Raw genomic sequence first — 20,318 nt, 5'->3', positions numbered from 1 at the left:
AAGAATATACACTAACTCACTTTCTTAGGAATCACGGTTATTTTTAGCTACAATAAGCCCTTAAAACCCCAAAGTCGCCAATGAGGATGAGTGAGGTCTCGTGAGGGTTTCCTAAGAGGTTCCACAACTCTCTCGAACCAAACCAACAAGGCAAAGCATGAAAAAGAGGCCAAAAGAAAAGAAAAGAAAACAAATGTTCATGAATGGAATTTTGCCAGTGAACAAGCACAAATGAATGCAATTCTTTCTAATCAAGTAAGGGGGTGCACGTTTCAAGATATCCAAGGTTGATTGAAACATAAAATATGCTAAGCATAGAGAACTAATGAAACACAATTCACCTTCATCTCAAATAATCTTACCACGTTCTCCCAACTAGTTTCAAATCCACCCATAGTGAGTATCTCAATGGTTCCTCGAAGGAACCGGAAAAGAAGAGATTTTCAAGGCTACTCGACATCTTGACTATGCACACCACTCTGGAGGCTTGACTCACATCTTCCTCCACTGACTTGTGACTCAACCAAAAAGGTTAAAAGGTCTTGAAAAGGGTTGTAATGTAAGGGCGAAAAATGGTGAAGGTAAGCTAAAATTTAAAATTTGGTGGTATACCTAAATTGTGAAGCAAAGGGTGATCAATCCTCAACACCATAATCAAGCATTCACCAAACAAAAACACCAACACCCCCAAGCTTATTCAAAGCAAAAATCACAAACATATATATAAAAAGCGTAAGAACGCTACCCCCAATCTAAAATGAAGCATTGTCCACAATGCTTACAATAGGGAGAAATATACTTACATTAAACGGTTTTTTCACGATATACCACTGAGTTTTAACTTAATTCACCATATACCACAAAAAAAATTTCTAATTCACCATATACCAATGAGTTCCTGTGTAATACCACCAAATACCTTTTTTGGTAACTACCGTTAGCCTGCCGTTAGCTTGCTGTTTGGGGTATTTTACTAATTCACCATATACCTATGTTTATAAAGTTATTTCACCATATACCATTAAATTAAAAGATATTTCACTATATACCCAGAAATTACAACGGTTATTTTTAAAAATAAAAAAAAAAATTAGTCTTTGACTATTATAACGGATAGTTTATTATATAAACATAATACTTGAGGGATTGAAGCAACACTTCACCCTTCTAAAAGCATTTTCAAAGATGTCAACACACTCGAAATCATCATCATCATCTTACGAATATGCATACATAAGAATGCCAAACAAAGCTAGTACACGTGGGAAGAAATTTGCAATCAGGAGCTGTGATTCGGCAAAATATCCATAAAAGTTGTACTATAAGTGTGATATATGAGAGAAATTTCGATGGTGCAAAGGTAATGCCGAGCAAAATGTCCTTTCAAGTTATGAATTTCAAAGTAGGGGAAGCATAGACACACAATGTCATGGAGATGAGAGCATGTTGAAGGAGCTCAAGAGAAGAGTAATGAAGCAGCAAAAAATAGTAGATGCAAATTCTAGGTATATGGTGAAATATCTTTTAATTTAATGGTATCTGGTGAAAAAACTTTATAAACATGGGTATATGGTGAATTAGTAAAATACCCCAAACGGCAGACTAACGACAGTTATCAAAAAATGTATTTTGTGGTATTGCATAGGAACTCAGTGGTACATGGTGAATTAGAAAGTTTTTGGTGGTATATGGTGAATTAAGTTAAAACTCAGTGGTATATGGTGAAAATTCCGTACATTAAAATTATTTTTAAACTTTTTCATTTTTCACATTTTTACTTTTGCCAAAGCATTTGAATTTGCTTTGTTGTTTCACATTTTTTTTTTCATTTTTTCAATATTTCACTTTATTGCAATGTCCTCGCCTCTTTTAACTATGGACGGCTTTTTCAACTTGGCATTTGCCTTTATTCACAAAATATACACAAAACAAACTTGCTTACATTATAAGAACCAATATTCAAACTCATTCACCACAATTTCCAACAATAATGATCAATTGCTTCACAAAAACCAAGAATGGAAACAAAAATGAAACAAAAGGCTCAAAAGCTAAAGATATGGCTTGAAAAGAAGGGTATATGGCTCAAATGGTTAGCAAGAAGGCAAATGTAAACCCAAAATCAAAGAGATGAAATCTATCCTAGAAAAGAAAAATTACCACCCCGAAAAGATGCCTTTGTCCTTCCCAAATGGTTCGGTCGCGATCTCGGGAGATAAGAGTCGAGTTATAGATAAAGCATGCAATAGTCAAGGATCCATGTGTCGCTCATGCAAAATGTGAAGAAGGCTAGAAAAGAATGAAACTTCACGTGGTTGTAGCAATAACTCACAATTAGTTTCAAATTCACCAAAGGGAGCAACACCTTTTTACCACAAACAATTAGAATTCGACTTCAAGGTCCCAAAAGTTCTAAAGATACTACCTTAGCATACTCTATCCTAGAATCAACCAAGCATACTCTCAAACCGTGTACACCGTCACCATTTAAGAAGAAAAGAATTCAACTACACAAGTCCAAAAGTATTATGTCCAAAGCAAGAACAAAACAAAACACATTGCAAATTTGCCTTGATAGAAACAAAAATCTTTTTGGAGTTTTTTTAAAAAAAAAAATAAATAAAGAACATAGAAATGCATATACAAATGTGCATGGCATATATGAATCAACATCCCACCAAACATGATAGAATACCCTCCCCTAAGCTTGAATGAGATAATACACTCAAATCATAAATCATATAATCCATGGAAGGGGAAAAGAAAGAAATCAAACCAACAATACCAACACATGTCCAACAAGTCACCAACCATTAGAGAAAGAGCAAGGAAAGATATTATCGGATATAGGTGGGTGTAAAAACCCGCAAATGACTCAACTAAACCTTTAAAAGCCAATTTCCTCCAAAGTATGCCTTGCATGCCACATGCTAGGAAAGAGGGGTCAAACTTCCTTTATTCTTGATCCAAACCAATGCACCAAAGTATATCAGGCTATGTACCTAGCAAAAGGCACACAAACATTTCCATGAGAGAAAATCTATTCTAAAAAGAAAAGAAAATGAAAGCAATAAAACACGGGTTACTTCCCGAGAAAGGCTTGCTTAAGGTCCAAGCTTGACCGCTCTAGTAAATAATATTGCAACGAACGCAAGAGCTTGTCAAATTCACTACTACACATTTCATATGAAAGTAAGTATGCACATGACAAAATGAAGGCATGCAACCACCTATGGGGTTGAGAAGAGGTATGCCAAGAAGGGGAAGGAGAGAAGGGAAAAACAAAAATGAAAGAAAAAGGAAGAGAAATAAAAGAAAAAGAAGAAGGCATTCTCTTCTCAACAAAATATTTTTGGTTGAAAATTCCAACATTATCCTCAAAAGTCATCAAATGAGGCACTTGGGGTACTAAAGGCTCTTCAAGAGGAGGGGATATAAGAAAATAAGGTATTTGACATGGGACAGGGGGGAACAAGATCAAGATTTCTTGAAAATGAGGTGTAATGTGAAGGAATAGGAATTTGCTCACTTACACTACTATCCATTGAAACACAAGCTCTCTTATCCAATGAACTAACATCCAAAAGGCTCTCATCCAACTCATCATCATTCAAATTAAGCTCATTCTTAATCACATTCTCCTCATAAACTTCACACCCTAAATGAGCTCTTAAAAGCTTCAAATCATCAACAAGGTTCAAATAAAGCTCATCAAAGGGTTGAGGGTCAAACTTGGGAGTTAGCTCAAGATAAACATGAGAAGTACAATCTCTCTCTAAAAAGGCCTCATCATTCTCGATGGTGGAAAATGTAGAAGAGAAGGGGTCATCAAAGGTGAAAGAGGAAGGCAATGGTTGAAGATTTGAGATAGGAGTTGGAGACTCAACCTTACCAAACACTTCACTCTCATCTTCATAATCATCAAAAGTAAGCTCTAACTCCTCAACCCTCTCATATTGAACCTCATCTACATCAAAATCATTTAAGCTCAAGGCCTCACCCTCAAAGCATCCATGGTTATAATGCAAAGGAGATGGGGTGGAAGAAGATTGATTTTCAAAATAAAGGAATGGAGGAATGAAATCACAATCAAGGGAGGTGGGTGGGGGAATTAACTCACAAATTGGTTTTTCAACACTCAAAACCTCTTGGTCCTCATCACCCTCAAACATCCAATCTCCCATGGAAACTACTTCATCCTCCTCATCATCACTCTCTTTCCTCACAACTTCTCCACGCTTCAAAAATTGCAATGTCCCATCCTTCATAACTTTAATTACCATTTCCTCAACATTAAGAGAAGTCAAAAATTTTAGTTTCTCTTCAACTCCATTTAGAGGCTCAATGGAACGAAATTCAAATCGGGAAGGAGGTTCAAAATGTAAACTCTCTTTAGGAACATCCATCTCTACACCCTTTTCCTCCCTCATAGGCTCTCTAACATCCTCCTCACACACTTTAGACCTCTCAAAACAATCATCATCATCATCTTCCATAACTACATAAGTTGTAGAAACTTCATTTACATTCAACATTGATGACAATTGACTTTTCATCTCATCATTTCTCCTACAATCTTCCTCATTTTTCTCTTCCATCCTTTTCAACATTCCCATTTGGCTTCTCATAATCTCCAAGTATCTCATCTCATTTGGCTTCAAATTAGAATTCATCTCCAATTCTTTTAATGAACCGCCAATTTGATTATGAGGAGACTCAAAGCTAGATTCTAAAGATTGGAAAGGTGAAGACGAGCATTGAGGAGCATCATGGGGAAAGGAATCATGTGCAAGCATGTGGGGCAACATTAGAGATATGAGGGGCATCATCAAAATGGGGAATGGGGGCACAAGTAGGCATGCACGATTCATCATACATGGAACATGGAACATCACAATTATCAATAGAAATATTTGAATAACCATGACCACAATCATAAGTATCTCTAGCAAACCATACATAAGTCCTAAGCATCATCGATTGGCAATGCTCGAAATCTACCATTAAACATTCTTTCAATAATGTCTCTAGTTTTCTCATTCAAATTATGATAACAAATCTCACAAGCCTCCCAAAGATTACAACCATGGCAACTAATGAAGTTCTCTAGTCTATTAAAGTACACCCAAAATGGCTCATTCTCAAATTGAGAAAACGAGGTACTTGCCATTTCTTTTTTCTTTGAAAACAAGCAAAAATCAAATAAAAGAAAAGAATATATAAAGACCAAGACTCAAGCAATCAAAAACACTAAAACATATACACCGTTCCCCGGCAACGGCGCCATTTTGACGAGGGGAAAAACTAAGTCGTTGACTAATCCTCCCTAAGCCAAACAAAATTTGTAAATGCTTAACAAACCTAAATACAAGTATAGAGGTAAGTCATAGGTCGAACCCAAAGGAACGGTTATGTTCAAGTGCTCTCAATTGTGCGCCTAAGCTAGATAGAAGTCGAAGGTGAAAAAATAACACTAACAATTAACAAAACAACCAAACAAATCAAACACTAGGGAATGGGGATCAATAAGTAATCATGACAATTGCAACAACTTGGGACAAACATGCCAATCAATGGTTGTGAAGACTAATAATAAGTGCTATCAATTGGAATCAAAGAGCTATCTCCTAATCATTAAGTTAGTGGTCCCTACAAATAACAAACTAGGAGAATCACAATCCAAACCAATCGATAATTGCAATTCCTAAATCAATTGGTCGTGTCATTAGCAATTACAATGCAATCTAACATAATTCTCATGGCCTAATCAAATTACACACATGCAAACTCACATTAATCACTTTAATCTCAACAATCAATCAACACAATTCCAAAATTGATCATAATCATAATCAATCAATCATACAAGTTTCACCCAATCCCTAGCCAAACAACTACTCAAGAATCATCATCTAACAACAAACAACTAAGAAATCAAGAATCAACAAAATATCAAGAACAATTACACTAATCAAGATCAAACATCCAAATCAAATCAAACAATCATGAATCTAAACAAAACAATAAGATGAGATGAGATAGAGTTAGAAATGCTCATTGATAATAGAGAAGATCTTCAACACAATTGTCACCCTTGTATCATCAATCTCTCAAATCACCATTGAAATATCTCACTTTCTCTCTCTAAATCTACTCTTATACTAACCCTAAAACTAGAGAGAGAAACTCTCAACTAAACTAAAATTATGTCTAAAACTTCGTACAAAAATTAGGTTTAAAATAGATATTTATAAGAGGCACGAAACAAAACCGAGTGAAACCGGGAACCCGCACTTGCGTGCCCGCGCAAGGGTGGTGCGCGCCCCCGCAAGTGGGTTGTGCGCCTGTGTGCGAGGGCTTCTCACCCGCGCCTTTCTAGGTTCTTTCGACTTCTTCGATGCTCAATGCGTTCGCAAAAGGGTCTTCGAGTATGCACGTAGTATGATGATGATAGACACTAAGCATGGCAGATTCAAATGGACTCCGCGGTGGGTTCAACACCATATCTTCATGGGAGAACGGCTTGAGAGCGCAAGAGCTATAACTTGGAGCATCTACTTCCTTGCGTCTTGAGCTTTCCCAATGCTATGAGCTTACTCCAAAAGCATCTTCCAACTTAGAAAACCACCAATATCGAGACTCGAACCTCGTACAATACCTGCAACCATGAAAAGAGGAGAAATAAAGGAGAAAACACAAGAAAAACCATAAAAACACAAAACAAGAGAGAAAAGGGAAATAAAGAGAAAAACGCATAAATCTAATCATTTATTAAGAAAGAAAGCTATGAAAAGAAGGTAAAAATAACCTAAATACTCAACAAATGAGTGCCATAAATGGCACTTATCAAAGCCCTACAAAAAGCACCTAAAAAGAGAGAAAAGGGCCTCCTTACATCATGAGGCCCAAATCCTAAGAAAGCCGCAAAACGGCGCCAATCAGAGTGCAGAATATTAGGGCAGCAACACTAAGGGGCACAATTCCCCACCCCTATAAATACACCAATCATTTATGATAGGAGGGGTGAATTTGGACATAACATTCAATAAAGGATTAAAACAGCTCCAACTTCTCTCTACTTTCTCTCTCTAGGCTTTTTGATTTCCGGTTACTAAATTGACCGTCAGAGGCGAATATTCTGGCAACGGGATATTCGTGTTTTGCAGGTGTTCAGGTCGTCTATCCGAAGAGTGTGACCAGTGTCCTAAGGGAAATCACAAAAACACCTAAAACAGGTATCCCAAAAGGTTATGCTTGTTTTCAATTTCTTTTTTAACATATATAATTTAACCATAACACACCTATTTTCCTTAATTTGTCGTATAAAAAATCTTAAAAATATTGGCGTACTTCATTTACTATCTTTAATTTCTGTGAAAAATGAGAAATATTAACTATATAGTTTGGTGTTGATGCATTTGTTTTATGTATTCTTTTGCTATTTGGTAAAAGAATCTCTTTTTTTGCCAGAAAAAAAAAAGAAAAAAAAAAGAAAAAAATCAATATGTTATTAAATAAAGAGAATAGAGAATAGTAGAGATAGATGTAGACGGTCAACTGTTCCTTTCCATTTCATTAGGCCATGCCATAAATTATACATGAGCATCTAATAACCTACATGGGCAATTAAGAGTCCATTTAAGTAGGGGTTACAAAGTGTAGTAAATTAGTCATAAAAGGGGTTATAATGGGAGTCATAATTAAAGATGGGAAGTTACAAGCCATAATGGACATCCATAATAATAACACATTACAACACTCCCTATTAGATGTCCATTATCGGAGATTATGTCTTGTTAAAGCCTTAATAGGATAAACCCTTTGGGATAAAAAACTAATAAAGGAAAAAATTACAACATTCTTTGTAATACGCTTGAAAAGATGCCTCATTAAAAATCTTACCAGGAAAACCCAATGTGGGACAAAATCATGGTTAAGAAAAAAGAGTGCAGCGCTTATTTTCTCCCCTTGATGAATACATAACTTGATATCTTCTAATGCAATGAATCCAATATAGTTGAGTCATATCTTCTCACATGTAGCAAAATATCATTCCTGGATCCTTGATTCTCCAAAATTGAATTTGAATCTGTATATCTTCATGCGAACAAGTGAAGTTTCTTCATTTCACCATAGTTATGATAATAATACACGTGTTAATCTATGTATCATTCGAAATCTCTGTTTAAAGTGCCTTAAACATTTAACTAATGCCTTCTTTTTGAGGTCATATTATAATAAAAATTAATGATCAATTTATGATCAAGAATTCACTAATATAAATTTGATGTCAAACACATGATATCATGGATGTCATCATGGATGTCGTTGTCTAATAATCTTGAATGAACTAGTGATATAACACATTTTATTACATATTATGCTTATGATTTTTCTGGATCATAAGATAACATTCTCACGCATTAGTAGTTCGTTGTTATATTATTCTTTGATATTTCATATGTAATTGATACGAGAGTTTTCCTATGAATATGAATAATAAATCTTACTAACTCTCAGATGCTCAAAATTTAGGTTTAGTTGTCAATGAGGTAGTCTCATGGACTTTTTAGGAGTTTGATAATAAATTCAATATTTGAAATATAAATTTGTAGGACTAGGTATTTAAATATGTCATGTTTAAATTCTTCAAGAACTCTTCTCACATGATGCGATTCATAATATGCTATTAGATCGACGTCATATATAATTTAATTACAATTATAAACCCGTTAGAGTATAAATATCATTTTTTTAAGTATCAATCGAAGTTGTAAGATTGTCTTACTATACTTGGACAAACATTTACATATACCACAATTATTGTTTAAAAACTAATGCATTGATGCATGCAATATGAGATATAGAAATCATGATATGATGTTGAACAAAAATAAACGAGTAATGCATTTAGCAATACCCTACACATACAATGAGTAATCCATTTACCTATGACTCATACATGCACATGATGAACGTAAGATTCAAAAAAAATAAAATAAAAAAATTGCAAGACACTATACAGTGTGTATTTAAAAAAAAAACCCCCCATATTTTATTGGACTTATGGTCCTTGATAAATTTTAATCATTATCATTATGTCACATTAAATGGACGTAAAAAGTCCATTACTTAATGCATATGATATTTGTTAATTGGTTCCATTCTACACCGCTATCATAAACATTATTTCATCCAGTAACATTTCCATGCTAATCAATATCAATTTTAAATACATTTTTCATTGGTACCATCATACTTTGCTAATAATGTAGGACATCTAATATACCTCCATTTCATACAATATTATTTTATCGGTGTTTTATACTCTTAAAAAATATCAACTGCACTTTAATTTCTTGTCACGTCTCACATCTTTATATTGGAGCCAATCATATAATCTACACCTTTATGTGTACGTAGAGATTCAATTAATAAATATTGGCAAGACTTATCTCAATATATGCACATAATTTTACTATGACCAAAATATATCTTCTACGCCTCAAGATGGGTCAAAACTGATAACAAATCAAATCATAGGGTTATGCACAACATATCTTAGTAATGTATGGATTATAATTGTTGACCGGGCATATAAACTTTTTACATTACCAAGTACAGGGATGAAGTAATAATTCTAAACTTTGCCAACTTATTCTAGTTCTTCATCCCCTAAATTGGTAAGAATATTTTAAAATTCTTCACCTAGTATATAATTGTGCAACAAAATTCTATAGGAGGATCATATTCAACATAGTTTATCTCTTATATGTAGAGTACTAGAGTGTTATCCATGGGAAAGTGTGCAGTTACGCATTATTTCTTTTCTTTATTCTTGTGCTGAGTGATAATAGCCCCATCAAGAGATTGATATATAAACATAAATAACTTTTATGTAATTCCACTAGTTGGTGATCTCTTGGATCCTAAAACTTTAATAATGAGAGTTACCCAAAAAAAACATTCACTTAAAAGTTACTTTGGTTGCTGAGCTTTCAATCACTTAAAAGTGCATAACATATAAGCTATTGTGGTGAACTTCTACTTACATATGAACTTTTGGTCACTTGTTACATGTTCACATACAAAGTTGTTTAAAACTAATATATAATATTTTGGAAAATTTCTTCAAAACAAACTATTAAAATCACAATTCTAATATAGTTCAATCTCAATGTTATGTCTTCTCATTCATTTTATTTCATATATCTAATATGAAAGAGCGTTAACACATTATTTCTATCAAACAAATTGAAACTTTAAGTTCCCATAACGAGTAATTATTAAACCCGGATGGCCTAATGTAATTATCACATCCAATCACTTTTATAAATTTAAATTCTTGTTAGTTTTTCAATACTAGTGATCACTTTATTGGACTTAGTTTATACATGACCATGAATATGATATGATATATGAACACCAACATGTGTTTATTTCTACAATTGACAAGACAATTAACTAATATTTGATCCAATAAACTCATCATACTCTGCTAGAGTATTGACTATAATATTGATAATGCTTATCTTATTGGACATTTCATACTTTTATAGAGTATTTTATATAATAATCATGGTACATATCAATTTTACTAAACATAATCTCTTCTAGAGATCGATCAAAATGTATCACCTCCTCGAATTTGCGATTGTCAATACTCAATAATTGCTCCTTTCCATTTTCAAACATTCTTATTTTTAGAATCTATTGAGCTACCACGTTTTAGGCATGCTCTAGATTCATTATCAACTGATGTCCTTTTAGGATATAAATTTTTAAATTTTGAGCATTTGAAGCTAGTATATATTCAATGACATTTATTCATTTTCATCTTCAGGATGTGTCATTCTAAATATTTAATAATTATGTGACCTCCTCTATTAAATAAATCATTGACATTAAAGCTAATGTATTTACCAAACTTACCATCAATAATGTATCTTATTATTCATATGCAAATAATAAAATAAATACTATCCCCCCTAATCCATGCATATAGGGATATGAAATTAATTCAACAACCTTTAAAAACCCTTGCACTTTTAAGCCATAATTACTTTTGGAAATGTCATATATCAAACATAGTAAAATTATTATTATAGTGCTCCTGTCGCCCAATAACATTCATCTTTAAAATGAATTCCATCATAAGTATGATCATAATAAATATATTGATCAAGTAATCTTGCTTACAATATCATGTGCAATTTTTTTAAAAGTCAAACATCATTTCTCAGTTAAATAGATTATATATCAGCATGTTTGCAATTCTTATGAACCTTTTAATGAATTATTATTATGAAGACATGTACATCATGCAAATATGATTGTTATTAGGTAAATATATATCTGCTTGCTACCTTTCAATCACACAAATTATCATTCACTTCAAGGATTGATTAGATATAGTAAATTAGTAAACTATGAATCATCAATTCTCACACAGAGTTCGATATCTAGAATACTATTTGAAACCTTTGGTATATTATTTCTTATGGCATTGTGTTTATAGAATCACATTATTATCGTAGGTGTAGATTGTTTAAACAACAAGCTTTATTAGAAACTAATTGAAATATATATGTCTAAAACCTAGACATGAACCTGACCTGATAGTATCGACAACCGATTTAACTCGCCTCGACAATGATTCGAACCTGAACTAGTACACAACCCAATTAATTGGAACTCGAAAATGATTGTAACCCAACAAAACTTGTTATATCTAACCGACCTATGGTGACCATAACCAGGCTTTATTTGACTCATCAATTCATCATCAACCTGCCATTAACCAGACTAACATGAAACTAGATATCACTGTGACTTGCTTTTACCCAAATAACCCAAAACAAAAAAAAAAACCAAATAAATCTTGAGTTTTAATTGTTTACAATGATAAAACATATAATTGTATATTTTATTCATATAATTTACCAATATGTTTGCTTATCAACATATTGTTACAAAATTTTTAGATTATATACCTCTTGTTCTCTATTATTCCGTATATAGGGTTAATAAAATCTCTATAATACTGGATAGCATTATTGAAAACATAATTATATTGGTTCAAGTTGCCACACCGATATTGATCCAACTTGAAGTTGGCGCAAATCCAAGAATGATCCAAGTTAAAGATTAGGCCTGATAATTATCTGACCAAACCCCAACCCTAAACCAAACCCAAATTTATTAGTTATTAACCCACCCAAACCCGAATTGACACATGTAAATCTAAAATTGAACCCGTCTTGAATTTGACTCTAATCGAACCCGGCCTACACCCGAAATAACTTGAATCGAGATTGACTTGAATCGAACCTGAACCAGATCTAGAGACTAAATTGACATGACATAATCTAATACCTGATTTGACCCGACCTAAACCTAACTTAAATACTCAAATTGAGCTTTAGGACTTTCTAAGAGGTTAATCATCCTATTATTTCCCTAGCCCAATCAAACTAAACTACGGAGTTCGTGGGATCCAATACATAATATTGAGCGATTAAAAAGAACAGCACAAGATGGGCTCAGCCTAACTCAGCCCATTTCACATCTGGATTCAGCCTCATGAATGATGAAATCAATTTTAGAGAGGATACCACAACACTGTTATTCTCCTACACTAATCCATGGCCCAAAAGATAGATCAACTTTTACAAAAACAACAAAAATAAAAATAAAGCAAATCATAAACTTTTCCTATTTGATTTGTCTTCTGATGTAATAAATAAAAAATAAATTCCAAAAAAAAGCAAAGAGGAATGTTTCCCGATGGAGTACAAGCTGGAATATGAAAATATATAAATTTATGATCCATAAAAATCCCATGAAATCAACTTTATTCCTTGGATCTCCTTTTTAAAATTATGAAAGAATGAACATAAATAAATAAAATGAAAATGTTAGTAGTACTCCGTATTATTATGGCCCAATTGGCAGACGCAGTTCCCAATTCTCTTCAAACCCAGACAGACAGTCCAAACTCCCTTTACAGGACCTCGTTATTGGTGGAGTTTTCTTCTCTCTACTTTTTTTTTCCCTCTTTTTTCTTGTTTGCTTTTCTACTTTTTTTCTTTCACTTTTCTTATCTGAGTTTTGATCATTCTCATCATTATCATATCACTTCATTTCTTTTTATACATATCAAGTACATTGGTATTTCTTTTTTTTTAAAATTAAAAAAAAATACCTTTTCTTTTAAATAAAATAAGAATAAAATACTTGTCCAATATTGATGTTTTTCCAATTTTAATGTTTATCAATGCATAAATTATACCATTATTTTTTTTCATTATCATTTAGTATAAGTTATAAAAATAGAAATTTTAAAAGAACATAATATATCAAGATGAATCTAATAAAAATTTTCATTATTGTTTTTAAACTGTTAAATTTAGTGAATCGGTTATATAAGAAAAATTCGACAGTACTCTATAACAAAATTCAAATATATCGAATACAATTAACCTTGTTCGTGACAATTTTACAATTAAATGTTATTCAAAGGTTAAAGGGTAAAACATATAAGCATAAAGGGCCTGTTCTCTTACGTTGAAATTCAGTTCAGTTCAGCTCCTAATTTCCTTCTCTTATAAAATATTCATTTCAGTTCAGTTCAGTTCAGTTCAGCTGAGTTCAGTTCAGTTCAGTTCAGTTCAGTTCAGCTGAGTTCAGTTCAGTTTAGTTCAGTTCAGTTCAGTTCAGCTGAGTTCAATCAATGAGAACAGGCCCAAAGTGTGTAAAAGACAGAGTATTGCAACTTTGTTAATACTTTTGTTAAGGGAAAAAAATAAAAATAAAAGTAAAACAAAAAAACCTTAAAGTATGTTGGTATGGCAAATATTGTTACTAATCAACTTTAAAAGAGCAAGGTTAAATCAACACACATCAAATTGATTAAATAGTAAACTTATCTAGCTATCTCTAAATCTACATTATTCTTGAATTAACTTTCCTTAAAGATATTACTGTTAGTTTAAATATTCTATGTTAGTTATTCCTCCCTCAAATTTTATTTCACTTTTTTATTTCACTTTTTTATTTCACATAATAATTTTGAGTTTAACATTTTACTCTCACATTCATTGTATTTAATCCCACTCTCATAAGCTCAACTTAACCAAAAATTAAAAAAGCAACTCGTCTCATAAGGTAAAGTTAAAATTGTTCCTCAAACTCACTTAAATTTGTATTATTTCTATATCAGCAAACAAAAGAAAATAAAGAGTTACTAATTTAACATGTTAAATATTTTGAGTTCTTTATACTACCTTGGCCCACACCATAAAGTTATTCTTCGATTTAGATGGACCAAGGTTCAAATTTCACTTTGAACGCTATATACAAAAAGTAGAGTATAGGCCAAATGTTGGATTTTTAATGTTAGTGCCTTAATCAAACATATTTTATACCAAAGTTATAAAGTTTAAAGAGACCACCTTCCCAATCATCTATTTAACTTTATCCCTAATTAATTAGAGAGTGAAAAAAAAATTCATTTATTTATATTAAAGAGAGTAGAATGAAGCAGCAACAACAGCTTAACTTTGCTTCACATGCATTCCACTTTCCAACAGACACAAAATCTAAACATTTTTCCTCCTTCCACAAGCAAGGCATAAAACCAACCTTTACATATATCTTCACACCCCATTCTTACTTTGTACTACTACTAAACTTAAAACTTTCAAAAAATATGACTAACTTCTTCTAAACTCTTTCTTTTCCCCCTCTTCTTTTCTCATTACACTAGATTGCTCTAATCTTCTTCAATCACTACCCAAAACACACTCAAAATGCGAACCGGTGGTTGTAGTATACAACAATCTCTAACACCGGAGGCCGCCACGATTGTTAAGCAAGCCATAAACCTTGCTAGGAGAAGAGGCCATGCACAAGTCACCCCTATCCATATTGCTAGTGTTATGCTAGCATCACCGGCCGGTCTCCTTAGAGCGGCTTGCCTAAAGTCACACTCCCACCCTCTTCAATGTAAGGCCTTGGAGCTTTGCTTCAATGTGGCCTTAAACCGTCTTCCTACTACAACTCCTACCCCAATACTTGGTACACACTCTCATTATCCATCTCTTGCTAATGCCCTAATGGCCGCGTTCAAGAGGGCGCAAGCTCATCAAAGACGAGGGTCCATTGAGAGCCAACAACAACCTATCTTAGCCCTTAAGATTGAGACTGAACAACTTGTAATCTCTATTCTTGATGACCCTAGTGTAAGTAGGGTTATGAGGGAAGCCGGGTTTTCGAGCCCTCATGTTAAGTCTAATGTTGAGCAAGTTGTTACCTCTATAGAAGGTTGCTCTCAAACTACTACTACTATCACTTCAAACACTACTACAAACATCAAAACCGAAATTGTGAGCCCTATGGTTTATCGTTCCACAACAAACCACCAAACACTTTCATCCATACCGCCGTTGAACCAATTTGATTTAGCGTTTTCTAAGCCCTTAAGCCAGCCTAGAACCGAAGATGTTTCAAGTGTGATCGAGTCGTGGGCAAAGAAAAGAGAAAAGAGTAGTGTTGTTCTTGTAGGAGAGTGTTTGAGTAGCATTGAAGGTGTTGTAAGAGGAGTCAAAGAAAGAGTTGAAAGAGGTGATCAAGTCCCCCTAGAGTTAAGATATGTACAATTCCTAAATTGCCCTTTGTCCTCAATGAAGAACCTTTCAAGGGAAGAAATAGATTTAAGGCTTGGTGAAATTAGATGTCTCCTAAAAGGTTGTGTAGGAAGAGGGGTAGTTTTGTACTTAGGTGACCTTAAATGGGTTGCTGAGTATTGGTCTTACTATGGAGAACAAAGGAAACACTACTATTGTCCTGTGGAACACTTAGTAATGGGATTAAGGCGATTAGTTTTCGGTAATATGGAATTAACAGGAAGATTATGGTTAATGGGTATTGCAACTTTTAACTCTTACATGAAATGTAAATCAGGCATTCCTTCCTTGGAAACTCTCTTGGATCTTCATCCTCTCACAATCCCTGCCGGAAGCTTGGACCTTAGTCTCAACCTCGAGAGGTATGTGCAAAAATTTTGTCCAAACTCGTAAAATAATTAATTTAATTAAATCACTAATCATTGTTTTATTTATTGATTAACTAAAGTTTATTTTATAGTGCTAATAATGCTGTTTTTTTTTTTTTTGCTTGTTTTCAGCTCATTGAAGGGCCAAAACAAAAGTGATGTATCAGGAGAAGGTGTTAGCTGGCCACTACTTGAGAATAAAATTGATATGCAGCTCACTTGCTGTATGGACTGTTCGGCTAATTGTCATCGAGAAGTGAAGAGCTTAGCTGGCACTTTTCGTAACAACGACTCGACCACCACAACCACCACCACCACCACCATGTCCACTAGCTCGATCCTACCGTCGTGGCTTCAAAAGTGCAAGGAAGAGAGCATAGAAAGCAGTGCTAATCATCAGGTTGGTTCTCATCTCTATAAATTTATGTCAAAAACAACTTTCGTCGGGCAAAAAAAAATAAATAAAAAATAATCTACCATAGTTAATTGTTATCTGCAATTTTAGAATTTTCAATATTGTTATATATAACAATTAACGAAGACAGCGTATAGAAGTAGAATAATGACATTCTTTTGGGATTGTTACTACAGGAAACAGTGCAAATCAAAGAGCTATGTAAGAAATGGAACATAATATGCAGCTCATCATCTCATCAAACCTCGAATGTGGCCGAGAAGACGATAAATTCCTCATCATGTTCCCCTTCTTCATCCACCTCGATATCGTCTTACGACCATAACAAACATCATTTACAAGATACAAAGCCAATCACTACTTGGCCTATGTTGTTTGAGCCTACATGGGCATCAAAAGAACACCAATTCCTGATGTCTAACATTGAAAGAAAACCCGAACTTTTATCCAATCCCAATTCTACACCAAACTCAGCCTCGTCAAGTGAAGCAACAGAGGCAGTATTTGAGAGACCGTTGTCATCATTGTCAGTATTTGGATTCAAAGAGAACAACCCTGAGAATTTGGAGGCCTTGTGTTCTGCCTTGGAGAAGAGAGTCCCATGGCAAAATGATATAATCCCTGAAATCGCGACAACAATCTTACGAATAAGATCAGGGATGATGAGCAGGAAGTGTACTACTTTACCCAAAGAAGAGCAGCAGAAGAAGGAAATTTGGCTGTTCTTCTTGGGGGCTGACGAAGAGGGTAAGCTTGCTGTAGGAAGGGAGTTAGCTAAGCTAATTTTCGGGACTTTCAGCAGCTTTAAGGCCATTGGTGTAAGCAGTTACTCATCAACGAGAGCTGATTCTACTGACGACATACGGAGCAAGAGAGTGAGGGATGAATCGAGTGGTGGATACCTCGAAAGGCTTGCAGCAGCAGTGAAAGAAAATCCTCACCGCGTTTTCTTCATTGAGGATGTCGAACAGCTTGATCAACGCTCCCTGAGTGGCATCAAGAGAGCCATTGAGGCCGGAAAAATTAGTCTGTCAGATGAAGAAACAGTCTCTCTTGAAGATGCAATAGTCATTTTCAGTTGTGACAGTTTTAGTTCAGCATCAAGAGCATGTTCTCCTACTGTCAAACAAAAGTTAGACGACGACACTGATAAACATGATTCAACTGAGCTAGATAAGCTTGATCACGACGAATTAGAGGAAGCCACTTCTTCCTGTGTTCGCCTTGATTTGAACATCGCCTTTGATGAGGATAATGGAATTGATGAGCATTCAGTTGGAGATATCAGGATTCTGGATTCAGTAGATAAACAAGTCTTTTTCAAAATCCAAGTGTTGTAGAAGATCAGAGTTGTTTATTGTTTTTCTAGATTATTATTTATGCTTTGAGTATTAAAAATGGGTGGGATGGTATACAAATTAAGAAAATTAGTTAAAATTAGGGAAAATTAGGTAACTTAATTACAATTAGTAACTTAGTAATCATGTTCATCTCAGTTGGTCTGAGTAACAGTTCATGTGTGTTAATATAGTTTTGTAAATTTTGTCCTTTTAATACTAAATCTATCTTCTGGCTTGCATAATTTGTGTGGCTAGTTAATGGTATATAACTTTCGTTGTGTTTCGCGGTTTTGTTTTTTTAATTATTTGATTTTGTAATGCGAAGTTTTAGGTGATTGAGCCAAAACTAGTACCGCCTTCATTTTATATTTGTTCTTCCTGTGTAAAATCTTTTTTATAGACAATATTGGTTAAAATAGGAAAAATAATATGAAACAGCGAGAGTATGAATTATTGCTAAAGTTTCATATATGGACATGACACATGAGCATTTAATCGTCCTTTCGTCTCCAATCCTCTATGAGATAGCTCACCTTGGCCTTTCTCACTAATTCACTATGCACTAGATGTTATTCGAAAGGGTCATTTGTACTTAAATGGAGAGCTAAGTAATTACAATTAAGTGGAAGATTGCTAACTTGCTAAGTACAATTGTGAGTACATTGTACTTTCTCCCATGTTAAAAGATAATGGAAAAATGAAAATTAATATCCAATCTTTCCCCTTAAAAATCCAACTTTTTAATTATTCTATAAAAATCCAACTATTACCTCCTATATTCATTTGAAGATCCATTTGACTTAAACAGGTTAAATTTTTGGAAAATTTGACTTTTGCTACCAACAAAACACTCCTATTTCACTTTTGCTACCCATTTAAACTTTTATTTTATTTTACTACCATCCAAAACCGAAAATTATAGGTTTTGCTACCACTTAACCTTTTCCGTTACTATTTCCGTTTGTGGGGCCCATTTATCACCTCCTTCCATATTCTTCTTCTCTCCCCACGAGTCTCCTCACAGCAGCTCCATCCCAAACCCGACCCCACCCATTCTCAGGCAACTCCACCCACTCTCCGACAACCCCACCCTGCTATCATCGATTCATCGCACAGCAGCCCCTGCCCACACAAATCCATAGAGCAGCAACCAATAACTCCCCTGCTCCCCAACAGCAACATCACGTTGCAGCTCCCCCTACCAACTACTCCACCTTGCACTAGTCCACACGCCACCTCTGTCATCGCACATCAGCACCACTCTCACCATTTGCGATTCGCCCCACCATCGCCAGCCGTATCTTCCACTACCACCAACTAAACCTCAAATCGCCATCCCACAATATTGACCACAGCAGCCCCATCTCACCCCTGTTCGGCCATAGCCGCCGGCAACAACCACCACCGGACTACCGCACACCAACAGAAACAACCGGCCAGCAGCCCAACACCAATAATCGCACCAAATCAACCAACCACCGTCGCACCACACTACCGCGCTACTGAGCAACACCGCTAGCCCATAATCTAAAGCCGCAAGCTCCAATTTCAGCCCAAATCGATAACCCTTTGCTCAATTATTTCAATTCGAGGCCGCAATTTCTTCTTACCTCAAATTTCGCCACATTTTCTATTGAATCATTGCCCCATTTTACAAATACTTGGAAGATTTTTAAGTATAAAAATTGGGCACTTGGGCAATTGAAAATTTGCAAAATCAGGGGTAGGTAATTGGAAAATATGGAGGAGAAAGAAAATACTTTGTGAAATTCATAGTGGAAGAAGCTAATGAGATATGATGGAGTTGCCGCTGGGAATGCGGATGATTATGGCCATATGGGTGGGGTTGCCGGAGAAGAGGTGGGGGTTTGATGGAGTTGGCCGGACTATGTGAAGGAGTAGGGGTTCATGACTAAGTGCGGGGAGAGAGAAGAAGAAAATGTGAGGATGTTAATTAAGTGGGCCCCATAAAACGGAAATAGTAACAGAATCTGTTAACCGGTAGCAAAACTCATATTTTTTGGCTTTGGGTGGTAGTAAAATAAAATAAAAATTTAGATGGGTAGCAAAAGTGAAATAGGGGTGTTTTGGTGGTAGCAAAAGTCAAATTACCCTAAATTTTTTTTTCTAGATCTCTTTCCTCATACCAGGCTACCCCCTTCCATGGCTACCACCGTACCATAGCCACCCACTACCGCCTATGGGATGTAACTACAGCCCCACCACCGCGAAAACCTCGCTACTACCTAAAACATCAACCACCAAAACATGCACCACCACTCCCACCATGAAAACCCCCTAGCTAGCCAGGACACATCCCCTCACAACCTGAAAACCCCAACCCCAACCCCAACCCCAACCCTCAACACCAGACCCACGACCACAACCTATCAGTCGCGCACCACCACCCCGCGACAAATCATCGTCGCACAATTGCTAGCAGCATTTGCCAAAGCAGAGAAGCCCTAAAAAGCTCTAATTCAATCCAATTTCAAATTAATTACGGAGC

The 20,318-nt window shown here is 34.9% G+C and overlaps 1 protein-coding gene across 1 annotated transcript; it reads left to right on the top strand.

Annotated features, from left to right (window-relative positions):
* Positions 1–14,576: 14,576 nt before the first annotated feature.
* On the top strand, positions 14,577–18,059 carry LOC145576496 (protein SMAX1-LIKE 3-like). Its single transcript, XM_081634249.1, has 3 exons — positions 14,577–16,048; positions 16,187–16,454; positions 16,646–18,059. Exons 1-3 carry the CDS (start codon positions 14,811–14,813, stop codon positions 17,807–17,809), a joined length of 2,670 nt encoding a protein of 889 aa, XP_081490375.1. The 5' UTR covers positions 14,577–14,810; the 3' UTR covers positions 17,810–18,059.
* The last annotated feature ends 2,259 nt before the right edge of the window (positions 18,060–20,318 follow it).

Source organism: Chenopodium album, chromosome 13, assembly GCF_948465745.1.
Source record: "Chenopodium album chromosome 13, dcCheAlbu1.1, whole genome shotgun sequence".
In the NCBI taxonomy this organism is placed as follows: domain Eukaryota; kingdom Viridiplantae; phylum Streptophyta; class Magnoliopsida; order Caryophyllales; family Amaranthaceae; genus Chenopodium; species Chenopodium album.
Note: the sequence above shows the minus strand (reverse complement) of the source record. Positions and strands in the feature narration are given on the sequence as shown.

What these genes read in the sequence shown, in the direction of transcription:
- LOC145576496 (XM_081634249.1), top strand. Translation starts at nt 14,811, where the DNA reads ATGCGAACCGGTGGTTGTAGTATACAACAATCTCTAACACCGGAGGCC. An exon ending in CTTAGTCTCAACCTCGAGAG is followed by an intron (nt 16,049 to 16,186) that starts GTATGTGCAAAA and finishes GCTTGTTTTCAG; the next exon opens with CTCATTGAAGGGCCAAAACA. An exon ending in AAAGCAGTGCTAATCATCAG is followed by an intron (nt 16,455 to 16,645) that starts GTTGGTTCTCAT and finishes TTGTTACTACAG; the next exon opens with GAAACAGTGCAAATCAAAGA.